Source organism: Lampetra fluviatilis, unplaced genomic scaffold (assembly GCF_964198595.1).
Source record: "Lampetra fluviatilis unplaced genomic scaffold, kcLamFluv1.1 SCAFFOLD_412, whole genome shotgun sequence".
Lineage (NCBI taxonomy): Eukaryota > Metazoa > Chordata > Hyperoartia > Petromyzontiformes > Petromyzontidae > Lampetra > Lampetra fluviatilis.
The window spans coordinates 37,501-50,000 of NW_027621067.1; the positions used below are offsets into that span (position 1 = coordinate 37,501).

The 12,500-nt window shown below is 61.6% G+C and overlaps 1 protein-coding gene across 1 annotated transcript in view; it reads left to right on the forward strand.

Annotated features, from left to right (window-relative positions):
• The window catches only part of LOC144954727 (sphingosine 1-phosphate receptor 5-like), a 19,276-nt gene that overhangs the window by 6,600 nt on the left and 176 nt on the right, over nt 1-12,500 (forward strand). The window contains exons 3-5 of the mRNA XM_078885163.1: nt 5,484-5,766; nt 7,999-8,109; nt 12,111-12,268. Coding sequence (XP_078741289.1) covers nt 5,484-5,766; nt 7,999-8,109; nt 12,111-12,268 — 552 coding nt within the window. The remainder of the gene's footprint in view (nt 1-5,483; nt 5,767-7,998; nt 8,110-12,110; nt 12,269-12,500) is intronic.

A 12,500-nucleotide genomic window follows, 5' to 3' on the forward strand; every position in this document is an offset into this window, starting at 1 on the left:
TACACTATACACTACACTATACACTACACTATACACTACACTATACACTACACTACACTACACACTACACTATACACTACACTATACACTATGCACTACACTATACACTATACACTACACTATACACTATACACTACACTACACACTACACTATACACTACACTATACACTATGCACTACACTATACACTATACACTATGCACTACACTATACACTACACTACACTACACACTACACTATACACTACACTATACACTATACACTATGCACTACACTATACACTACACTATACACTATGCACTACACTATACACTATACACTACACTATACACTATGCACTACACTATACACTACACTATACACTACACTATACACTACACTACACACTACACTATACACTACACTATACACTACACTATACACTACACTATACACTACACTATACACTACACTATACACTACATTACTACTATACTACACTATACACTACACTATACACTATACACTACACTATACACTACACTATACACTACACACTACACTATACACTACACTATACACTACACTATACACTACACTATACACTACACACTATATTATACACTACACTCTACCTCACCCACAGCTCCCTCCCCCACCCACAGCTCCCTCCTTCACCCACAGCTCCCTCCTTCACCCACAGCTCCCTCCCCCACCCACAGCTCCCTCCCCCACCCACAGCTCCCTCCTTCACCCACAGCTCCCTCCCCCACCCACAGCTCCCTCCCTCACCCACAGCTCCCTCCTTCACCCACAGCTCCCTCCCCCACCCACAGCTCCCTCCCCCACCCACAGCTCCCTCCCCCACCCACAGCTCCCTCCCCCACCCACAGCTCTCTCCCTCACCCACAGCTCCCTCCCTCACCCACAGCTCCCTCCTTCACCCACAGCTCCCTCCCCCACCCACAGCTCCCTCCCTCACCCACAGCTCCCTCCCCCACCCACAGCTCCCTCCCCCACCCACAGCTCTCTCCCTCACCCACAGCTCCCTCCCTCACCCACAGCTCCCTCCCCACCCACAGCTCCCTCCCCCACCCACAGCTCTCTCCCTCACCCACAGCTCCCTCCCCCACCCACAGCTCCCTCCCCCACCCACAGCTCCCTCCCCCACCCACAGCTCCTTCCTTCACCCACAGCTCCCTCCTCCACCCACAGCTCCCTCCCTCACCCACAGCTCCCTCCCTCACCCACAGCTCCCTCCTTCACCCACAGCTCCCTCCCCCACCCACAGCTCCCTCCCTCACCCACAGCTCCCTCCCTCACCCACAGCTCCCTCCCCCACCCACAGCTCCCTCCCTCACCCACAGCTCTCTCCCCCACCCACAGCTCCCTCCCTCACCCACAGCTCCCTCCCCCACCCACAGCTCCCTCCCCCACCCACAGCTCCCTCCCCCACCCACAGCTCCCTCCCTCACCCATAGCTCCCTCCTCCACCCACAGCTCCCTCCCCCACCCACAGCTCCCTCCCTCACCCACAGCTCCCTCCCCCACCCACAGCTCCCTCCTTCACCCACAGCTCCCTCCCCCACCCACATCTCCCTCCCTCACCCACAGCTCCCTCCCCCACCCACAGCTCCCTCCCCCACCCACAGCTCCCTCCTTCACCCACAGCTCCCTCCCCCACCCACAGCTCCCTCCTTCACCCACAGCTCCCTCCCCCACCCACAGCTCCCTCCCTCACCCACAGCTCCCTCCTTCACCCACAGCTCCCTCCCTCACCCACAGCTCCCTCCTTCACCCACAGCTCCCTCCTTCACCCACAGCTCCCTCCCCCACCCACAGCTCCCTCCTTCACCCACAGCTCTCCCCTCTCTCCCCCACCCACAGCTCCCTCCTTCACCCACAGCTCCCTCCCTCACCCACAGCTCCCTCCCTCACCCACAGCTCCCTCCCTCACCCACAGCTCCCTCCCTCACCCACAGCTCCCTCCTTCACCCACAGCTCTCTCCCTCACCCACAGCTCTCTCCCTCACCCACAGCTCCCTCCCTCACCCACAGCTCCCTCCCTCACCCACAGCTCCCTCCTTCACCCACAGCTCCCTCCCCCACCCACAGCTCCCTCCTTCACCCACAGCTCTCCCCTCTCTCCCCCACCCACAGCTCCCTCCTTCACCCACAGCTCCCTCCCTCACCCACAGCTCCCTCCCTCACCCACAGCTCCCTCCCCCACCCACAGCTCCCTCCCTCACCCACAGCTCCCTCCTTCACCCACAGCTCCCTCCCCCACCCACAGCTCCCTCCCTCACCCACAGCTCCCTCCCCCACCCACAGCTCCCTCCTTCACCCACAGCTCCCTCCTTCACCCACAGCTCCCTCCCCCACCCACAGCTCCCTCCCTCACCCACAGCTCCCTCCCCACCCACAGCTCTCTCCCCCACCCACAGCTCCCTCCCCCACCCACAGCTCCCTCCCTCACCCACAGCTCCCTCCCCCACCCACAGCTCCCTCCCCCACCCACAGCTCTCTCCCCCACCCACAGCTCCCTCCTTCACCCACAGCTCCCTCCCCCACCCACAGCTCCCTCCCTCACCCACAGCTCCCTCCCCCACCCACAGCTCCCTCCCCCACCCACAGCTCTCTCCCCCACCCACAGCTCCCTCCTTCACCCACAGCTCCCTCCCTCACCCACAGCTCCCTCCTTCACCCACAGCTCTCTCCCCCACCCACAGCTCCCTCCTTCACCCACAGCTCTCTCCCCCACCCACAGCTCTCTCCCCCACCCACAGCTCCCTCCTTCACCCACAGCTCCCTCCTTCACCCACAGCTCCCTCCCTCACCCACAGCTCCCTCCTTCACCCACAGCTCCCTCCCCCACCCACAGCTCCCTCCTTCACCCACAGCTCCCTCCCCCACCCACAGCTCCCTCCCCCACCCACAGCTCCCTCCCCCACCCACAGCTCCCTCCCCCACCCACAGCTCCCTCCCCCACCCACAGCTCCCTCCCCCACCCACAGCTCCCTCCCTCACCCACAGCTCCCTCCCTCACCCACAGCTCCCTCCCCCACCCACAGCTCCCTCCTTCACCCACAGCTCCCTCCCTCACCCACAGCTCCCTCCCCCACCCACAGCTCCCTCCCCCACCCACAGCTCCCTCCCCCACCCACAGCTCCCTCCCTCACCCACAGCTCCATCCCTCACCCACAGCTCCCTCCCCCACCCACAGCTCCCTCCCCCACCCACAGCTCCCTCCTTCACCCACAGCTCCCTCCCCCCCCACAGCTCCCTCCTTCACCCACAGCTCCCTCCCTCACCCACAGCTCCCTCCTTCACCCACAGCTCCCTCCCCCACCCACAGCTCCCTCCCTCACCCACAGCTCCCTCCCTCACCCACAGCTCCCTCCCCCACCCACAGCTCCCTCCCTCACCCACAGCTCCCTCCTTCACCCACAGCTCCCTCTCTCACCCACAGCTCCCTCCCCCACCCACAGCTCCCTCCCTCACCCACAGCTCCCTCCCTCACCCACAGCTCCCTCCCTCACCCACAGCTCCCTCCCCCACCCACAGCTCCCTCCCTCACCCACAGCTCCCTCCTTCACCCACAGCTCCCTCTCTCACCCACAGCTCCCTCCCCCACCCACAGCTCCCTCCCTCACCCACAGCTCCCTCCCCCACCCACAGCTCCCTCCCTCACCCACAGCTCCCTCCCTCACCCACAGCTCCCTCCCTCACCCACAGCTCCCTCCCCCACCCACAGCTCCCTCCCTCACCCACAGCTCCCTCCCTCACCCACAGCTCCCTCCCTCACCCACAGCTCCCTCCCCCACCCACAGCTCCCTCCCTCACCCACAGCTCCCTCCTTCACCCACAGCTCCCTCCCCACCCACAGCTCCCTCCCTCACCCACAGCTCCCTCCTTCACCCACAGCTCCCTCCCCCACCCACAGCTCCCTCCCTCACCCACAGCTCCCTCCTTCACCCACAGCTCCCTCCCTCACCCACAGCTCCCTCCTCTACCCACAGCTCCCTCCTTCACCCACAGCTCCCTCCCCCACCCACAGCTCCCTCCTTCACCCACAGCTCCCTCCCTCACCCACAGCTCCCTCCTTCACCCACAGCTCCCTCCCTCACCCACAGCTCCCTCCCTCACCCACAGCTCCCTCCTTCACCCACAGCTCCCTCCCCCACCCACAGCTCCCTCCTTCACCCACAGCTCCCTCCCTCACCCACAGCTCCCTCCTTCACCCACAGCTCCCTCCTTCACCCACAGCTCCCTCCCTCACCCACAGCTCCCTCCTTCACCCACAGCTCCCTCCCCCACCCACAGCTCTCTCCCCCACCCACAGCTCCCTCCTTCACCCACAGCTCCCTCCTTCACCCACAGCTCTCTCCCCCACCCACAGCTCCCTCCTTCACCCACAGCTCTCTCCCCCACCCACAGCTCTCCCCTCTCTCCCCCACCCACAGCTCTCCCCTCTCTCCTTCACCCACAGCTCTCCCCTCTCTCTCCTTCACCCACAGCTCTCCCCTCTCTCCTTCACCCACAGCTCTCCCCTCTCTCCCCTTCACCCACAGCTCTCCCCTCTCTCCTTCACCCTCAGCTCTCCCCTCTCCCTCCTTCACCCACAGCTCTCCCCTCTCCCTCCTTCACCCACAGCTCTCCCCTCTCTCCCCTTCACCCACAGCTCTCCCCTCTCTCCTTCACCCTCAGCTCTCCCCTCTCCCTCCTTCACCCACAGCTCTCCCCTCTCCCTCCTCCACAGTTCCACCGCTACTCACCGTCTCCACGACGCCTCTTCACGCTGCTGGTTTGCGGCTGGCTCCTGTCTGCTCTGCTGGGAGCCCTCCCCTCCCTCCTTCATACACAGCTCCCTCCTTCACCCACAGCTCTCTCCTCCCTCCTTCACCCATAGCTCTCCCCTCCCTCCTTCACCCACAGCTCTCTCCTTCACCCACAGCTCCCTCCTTCACCCACAGCTCTCTCCTCCCTCCTTCACCCACAGCTCTCCCCTCCCTCCTTCACCCACAGCTCTCTCCTTCACCCACAGCTCCCTCCTTCACCCACAGCTCTCTCCTCCCTCCTTCACCCACAGCTCTCTCCACCATCCACAGCTCTCTCCACCATCCACAACTCTCTCCTTCACCCACAGCTCCCTCCTTCACCCACAGCTCTCTCCTCCCTCCTTCACCCACAGCTCTCTCCACCATCCACAGCTCTCTCCACCATCCACAACTCTCTCCTTCACCCACAGCTCTCTCCTTCACCCACAGCTCCCTCCTTCACCCACAGCTCTCTCCACCATCCACAGCTCTCTCCACCATCCACAACTCTCTCCTTCACCCACAGCTCCCTCCTTCACCCACAGCTCTCTCCTCCCTCCTTCACCCACAGCTCTCTCCACCATCCACAACTCTCTCCTTCATCCACAGCTCTCTCCTCCCTCCTTCACCCACAGCTCTCTCCCCCACCCTCAGCTCTCCCCTCTCTCTCCACCCTCTCCTCCACAGCTCCACCGCTACTCACCGTCTCCACGACGCCTCTTCACGCTGCTGGTTTGCGGCTGGCTCCTGTCTGCTCTGCTGGGAGCCCTCCCGGCTCTCGGCTGGAACTGTGTCGGAGCGCTGCCCTCCTGTTCCACGCTGCTGCCGCTCTACGCCCGCTCCTACCTCCTGTTCAGCGTGGCGCTACTCACCGCCATCGTGGTGGTGATGCTGGCTTCGTACGGGGCGGTGTTCACGCGAGCCTGCCGGGGCAGGGTTCATCGGAGGAGGGCTTGTGGGCTGACGCGTGGTGAGTGTGGGGGGGGGGGGGGGTGAGTGGGTGAGTGAGTGGGTGGGTAAGTGAGTGAGTGGGTGGGTGGGTGAATGAGTGGGTGGGTGGGTGAATGAGTGGGTGGGTGGGTGTGGTCTGGTGGGTGTGGTGTAGTTGGTGGGTGGGTGAGTGGCTGGGTGAGTGAGTAGGTGAGTGGGTGGGTGAGTGGCTGGGTGAGTGGGTGGGTGAGTGAGTGGGTGAGTGAGTAAGTGGGTGGGTGGGTGAGTGAGTGAGTGGGTGAGTAGGTTGGTGAGTAGGTGAGTGAGTGAGTTAGTGGGTGGGCGCTACTCACCGCCATCGTGGTGGTGATGCTGGCTTCGTACGGGGCGGTGTTCACGCGAGCCTGCCGGGGCAGGGTTCATCGGAGGAGGGCTTGTGGGCTGACGCGTGGTGAGTGTGGGGGGTGAGTGAGTGGGTGAGTGAGTGGGTGGGTAAGTGAGTGAGTGGGTGGGTGAGTGGGTGGGTGGGTGGATGAGTGGGTGGGTGGGTGGGTGGGTGAGTAAGTGGGTGAGTAAGTGGGTGAGTAAGTGGGTGAGTAAGTGGGTGAGTGAGTGGGTGAGTAGGTTGGTGAGTAGGTGAGTGAGTGAGTTAGTGGGTGGGCGCTACTCACCGCCATCGTGGTGGTGATGCTGGCTTCGTACGGGGCGGTGTTCACGCGAGCCTGCCGGGGCAGGGTTCATCGGAGGAGGGCTTGTGGGCTGACGCGTGGTGAGTGTGGGGGGTGAGTGAGTGGGTGAGTGAGTGGGTGGGTAAGTGAGTGAGTGGGTGGGTGAGTGGGTGGGTGGGTGGATGAGTGGGTGGGGGGGTGAGTGAGTGAGTGAGTGAATGAGTGGGTGGGTGGGTGTGGTGTAGTGGGTGTGGTGTAGTGGGTGGGTGGGTGAGTGGCTGGGTGAGTGGGTGAGTAACTGGGTGAGTGGGTGAGTGGCTGGGTGAGTGAGTAGGTGAGTGGGTGGGTGAGTGGCTGGGTGAGTGAGTGGCTGGGTGAGTGGGTGAGTGGCTGGGTGAGTGAGTAGGTGAGTGGGTGGGTGATTGGCTGGGTGAGTGGGTGAGTGGCTGGGTGAGTGGCTGGGTGAGTGGGTGAGTGGCTGGGTGAGTGAGTAGGTGAGTGGGTGGGTGAGTGGCTGGGTGAGTGGGTGGGTGAGTGAGTGAGTAGGTGAGTGGGTGAGTGAGTAAGTGGGTGGGTGGGTGAGTGAGTGAGTGAGTGGGTGAGTGAGTGGGTGAGTGAGTGGGTGAGTGGGTGGGTGAGTGGCTGGGTGAGTGAGTGGCTGGGTGAGTGGGTGAGTGGCTGGGTGAGTGAGTAGGTGAGTGGGTGGGTGATTGGCTGGGTGAGTGGGTGAGTGGCTGGGTGAGTGGCTGGGTGAGTGGGTGAGTGGCTGGGTGAGTGAGTAGGTGAGTGGGTGGGTGAGTGGCTGGGTGAGTGGGTGGGTGAGTGAGTGAGTAGGTGAGTGGGTGAGTGAGTAAGTGGGTGGGTGGGTGAGTGAGTGAGTGGGTGAGTGAGTGGGTGAGTGAGTGGGTGAGTGGGTGGGTGGGTAAGTGAGTGAGTGGGTGGGTGAGTGGCTGGGTGAGTGGGTGAGTGGCTGGGTGAGTGGGTGAGTGGCTGGGTGAGTGAGTAGGTGAGTGGGTGGGTGAGTGGCTGGGTGAGTGAGTGGCTGGGTGAGTGGGTGAGTGGCTGGGTGAGTGAGTAGGTGAGTGGGTGGGTGATTGGCTGGGTGAGTGGGTGAGTGGCTGGGTGAGTGGCTGGGTGAGTGGGTGAGTGGCTGGGTGAGTGAGTAGGTGAGTGGGTGGGTGAGTGGCTGGGTGAGTGGGTGGGTGAGTGAGTGAGTGAGTGAGTAGGTGAGTGGGTGAGTGAGTAAGTGGGTGGGTGGGTGAGTGAGTGAGTGAGTGGGTGAGTGAGTGGGTGAGTGAGTGGGTGAGTGAGTGGGTGAGTGAGTGAGTGGGTGGGTGGATGAGTGGGTGAGTGAGTGAATGAGTGGGTGGGTGGGTGTGGTCTGGTGGGTGTGGTGTAGTTGGTGGGTGGGTGAGTGGCTGGGTGAGTGGGTGAGTGGCTGGGTGAGTGGGTGAGTGGCTGGGTGAGTGAGTAGGTGAGTGGGTGGGTGAGTGGCTGGGTGAGTGGGTGGGTGAGTGAGTGGGTGAGTGAGTAAGTGGGTGGGTGGGTGAGTGAGTGAGTGGGTGAGTAGGTTGGTGAGTAGGTGAGTGAGTGAGTTAGTGGGTGGGCGCTACTCACCGCCATCGTGGTGGTGATGCTGGCTTCGTACGGGGCGGTGTTCACGCGAGCCTGCAGGGGCAGGGTTCATCGGAGGAGGGCTTGTGGGCTGACGCGTGGTGAGTGTGGGGGGTGGGTGGGTGAGCCAGTGTGTGGGTAAGTGAGTGGGTAAGTAAGTGAGTGGGTGGATGAGTGGGTGGCGGGGTGAGTGAGTGAGTGAATGGGTGGGTGGGTGGGTGTGGTGTAGTGGGTGGGTGGGTGAGTGGCTGGGTGAGTGGGTGAGTGGCTGGGTGAGTGGCTGGGTGAGTGGGTGAGTGGCTGGGTGAGTGAGTAGGTGAGTGGGTGGGTGAGTGGCTGGGTGAGTGGCTGGGTGGGTGAGTGAGTGAGTGGGTGAGTGAGTAAGTGGGTGGGTGGGTGAGTGAGTGAGTAGGTGAGTAGGTTGGTGAGTAGGTGAGTGAGTGGGTGGGGGGTGAGTGAGTGGGTGGGGGGTGAGTGAGTGGGTGGGGGGTGAGTGAGTGGGTGGGGGGTGAGTGAGTGGGTGGGGGAGTGGGTGAGTGGGTGGGTGAGTGAGTGAGTGGGTGAGTGAGCGAGTGGGTGAGTGAGCGGGTGGGTGAGTGAGTGGGTGGGTGAGTGGGTGGGTGAGTGGGTGAGTGGGTGGGTGAGTGGGTGAGTGGGTGGGTGGGTGGGTGAGTGGGTGAGTGGGTGGGTGAGTGGGTGAGTGGGTGGGTGGGTGAGTGGGTGGGTGAGTGGGTGAGTGGGTGGGTGAGTGGGTGAGTGGGTGGGTGGGTGAGTGGGTGGGTGAGTGGGTGAGTAGGTGAATGGGTTAGTTGGTGAGTAGGTGAGTGAGTGAGTGAGTAGGTGAGTAGGTGAGTAGGTTGTTGAGTAGGTGAGTTGGTGAGTGGGTGAGTGAGTGAGTGGGTGGGTGGGTGAGTGGGTGGGTGGGTGAGTGGGTGAGTGGGTGAGTGTGTGAGTGGCTGGGTGAGTGAGTAGGTGAGTTAGTAGGTGAGTGGGTGAGTGGCTGGGTGGGTGGGTGGATGGATGAGTGGGTGGGTGAGTGGGTGAGTAGGTGAGTAGGTTGGTGAGTAGGTGAGTGTGTGAGTGGGTGAGTGAGTGAGTGGGTGGGTGGGTGAGTGGGTGAGTGTGTGGGTGGGTGAGTGGGTGGGTGGGTGGGTGAATGGGTGGGTGGGTGAGTGAGTGAGTGAGTTGGTGAGTGAGTAAGTGGGTGGGTGGGTGAGTAGGTGAGTAGGTGAGTAGGTAGGTGAGTAGGTGAGTGGGTGAGTGAGTGGGTGAGTGGGTGAGTGGGTGAGTAGGTGAGTGGGTGAGTAGGTGAGTGGGTGAGTAGGTGAGTAGGTGAGTGGGTGAGTAGGTGAGTGGGTGAGTGGGTGAGTGGGTGAGTAGGTGAGTGGGTGAGTGAGTAGGTGAGTAGGTGAGTAGGTGAGTGGGTGAGTGAGTAGGTGAGTAGGTGAGTGGGTGAGTAGGTTGGTGAGTGGGTGGGTGAGTGAGTGAGTATGTGAATGAGTGATTAGGTGAGTGGGTGAGTGAGTGAGTGGGTGAGTGGGTGAGTGGGTGAGTAGGTGAGTGGGTTAGTGGGTGGGTGAGTAGGTGAGTAGGTGAGTGAGTAGGTGAGTGGGTGAGTAGGTGAGTAGGTGAGTAGGTGAGTAGGTGAGTGAGTGGGTGAGTGGGTGAGTGAGTGAGTAGGTGAGTGAGTAGGTGAGTGGGTGAGTAGGTGAGTGGGTGAGTGAGTGAATGAGTGGGTGAGTGGGTGAGTGGGTGAGTAGGTGAGTGGGTGAGTGGGTGAGTAGGTGAGTGGTTGAGTGAGTAGGTGAGTAGGTGAGTAGGTGAGTGGGTGAGTAGGTGAGTGGGTGAGTGAGTGGGTGAGTAGGTGAGTGAGTGGGTGAGTAGGTGAGTGGGTGAGTGGGTGAGTAGGTGAGTGGATGGATGAGTAGGTGAGTGGGTGAGTGAGTGGGTGAGTGAGTGAGTTGGTGGGTGAGTGGGTGAGTGGGTGAGTGGGTGAGTGGGTGGGTGAGTGGGTGAGTGGGTGGGTGAGTGGGTGGTGAGTGGGTGAGTGGGTGGGTGAGTGAGTGGGTGAGTGGGTGAGTGAGTGGGGTGGGTGGGTGGGTGGGTGGTGGGTGAGTGGGTGGGTGAGTAGGTGAGTAGTTGAGTGAGTGGGTGAGTAGGTGAGTAGGTGAGTAGGTGAATGGGTGAGTAGGTGAGTGGGTGAGTGGGTGAGTAGGTGAGTGGGTGAGTGGGTGAGTGGGTGAGTAGGTGAGTGGGTGAGTTAGTAGGTGGTGGTGGGTGAGTGAGTGGTGAGTGAGTAGGTGAGTGGGTGAGTAGGTGCGTGGGTGAGCGAGTGAGTGAGTGGGTGAGTAGGTGAGTGGGTGAGTGGGTGAGTGGGTGAGTGGGTGAGTGGGTGAGTAGGTGAGTGGGTGAGTGAGTAGGTGAGTAGGTGAGTAGGTGAGTGGGGTGAGTAGGTGAGTGGGTGAGTGAGTAGGTGAGTAGGTGAGTGAGTGAGTGGGTGAGTAGGTGAGTGGATGGATGAGTAGGTGAGTGGGTGAGTGAGTAGGTGAGTAGGTGAGTAGGTGAGTAGGTGAGTGAGTAGGTGAGTAGGTGAGTGGGTGGGTGAGTAGGTGAGTGGGGTGGGGTGAGTAGGTGAGTAGGTGAATGGGTGAGTAGGTGAGTGGGTGATGTGAGTGTGTGAGTGAGTGAGTTGGTGGGTGAGTGGGTGGGTGGGTGGGTGGGTGAGTGGGTGAGTGGGTGGGTGAATGGGTGAGTGGGTGGGGGTGGGTGAATGAGTGGGGTGAGTGGGTGAGTGAGTGGGTGAGTGGGTGGGTGGGTGAGTGGGTGGTGAGTGGGTGAGTGAGTGGGTAGGTGGGTGAGTGGGTGGGTGAGTGGGTGAGTGGGTGGGTGGGTGAGTAGGTGAGTGGGTGAGTGGGTGGGTGAGTGGGTGGGTGGGTGAGTGGGTGGGTGAGTGAGTTAATGAGTGAGTGAGTGAATGAGTGGGTGAGTGGGTGGGTGGGTCAGTGGGTGGGTGAGTGGGTGGGTGAGTGAGTGGGTGAGTGAGTGGGTGGGGGGGTGGGTGGGTGAGTGAGTGGGTGAGTTAGTGGATGAGTGAGTGAGTGGGTGGGTGAGTGAGTGGGGTGAGTGGGTGGGTGAATGGGTGGGGGGGTGAGTGGGTGGGTGAGTGAGTGGGTGGGTGAGTGAGTGGGTGGGTTAGTGGGTGGGTGGGTGGGTGAGTGGGTGAGTGAGTTGGTGAGTGAGTTGGTGAGTGAGTTGGTGAGTGAGTTGGTGAGTGAGTGGGTGAGTGGATTAGTTGATGGGTGAGTGGGTGGGTGGGTGAATGGGTGAGTGGGTGGGTGGGTGGGTGAATGAGTGGGTGAGTGGGTGAGTGAGTGGGTGAGTGGGTGGGTGGGTGAGTGGGTGGTGAGTGGGTGAGTGAGTGGGTAGGTGGGTGAGTGGGTGGGTGAGTGGGTGAGTGGGTGAGTGGGTGGGTGGGTGAGTAGGTGAGTGGGTGAGTGGGTGGGTGAGTGGGTGGGTGGGTGAGTGGGTGGGTGAGTGAGTTAATGAGTGAGTGAGTGAGTGAGTGAATGAGTGGGTGAGTGGGTGGGTGGGTCAGTGGGTGGGTGAGTGGGTGGGTGAGTGAGTGGGTGAGTGAGTGGGTGGGGGGGTGGGTGGGTGAGTGAGTGGGTGAGTTAGTGGATGAGTGAGTGAGTGGGTGGGTGAGTGAGTGGGTGAGTGGGTGGGTGAATGGGTGGGGGGGTGAGTGGGTGGGTGAGTGAGTGGGTGGGTGAGTGAGTGGGTGGGTTAGTGGGTGGGTGGGTGGGTGAGTGGGTGAGTGAGTTGGTGAGTGAGTTGGTGAGTGAGTTGGTGAGTGAGTGGGTGAGTGGATTAGTTGATGGGTGAGTGGGTGGGTGAGTGGGGGGGTGAGTGAGTGGGTGGGTGAGTGGGGGGGTGAGTGAGTGGGTGGGTGAGTGGGTGAGTGGGTGAATGAGTGAGTCTCTTTCTCTCCCCGTGTCTCTCTCCCCGTGTCTCTCTCCCCGTGTCTCTCTCCCCGTGTCTCTCTCCCCGTGTCTCTCTCCCCGTGTCTCCCCGTGTCTCTCTCTCCCCCCGTGTCTCTCTGCAGGTCCACGTGTCGGCACGCTGTCCCTGCTGGGCACGCTGCTGTCTCTCATCGGCGTGTTCATTCTGTGCTGGTGCCCCCTGTTCGCGCTGCTGCTGATGGACGCTCTGTGCACAGGCACAGCGGAGCGCAGACACCAGAGATGCCCCCAGCTCTACCAGGTAGCCTGTGTCTGTGTGTGTGTCTCTGTGTGTCTCTGTGTGTGTGTGTGTGTCTGTGTGTGTCTCTGTGGCTGTTCGCACTGCTGCTGATGGACGCTCTGTGCACAGGCACAGCGGAGCGCAGACACCAGAGATGCCCCCAGCTCTACCAGGTAGCCTGTGTCTGTGTGTGTGTGTGTCTGTGTGTGTGTCTCTGTGTGTGTGTCTCTGTGTCTCTGTGTGTGTCTCTGTG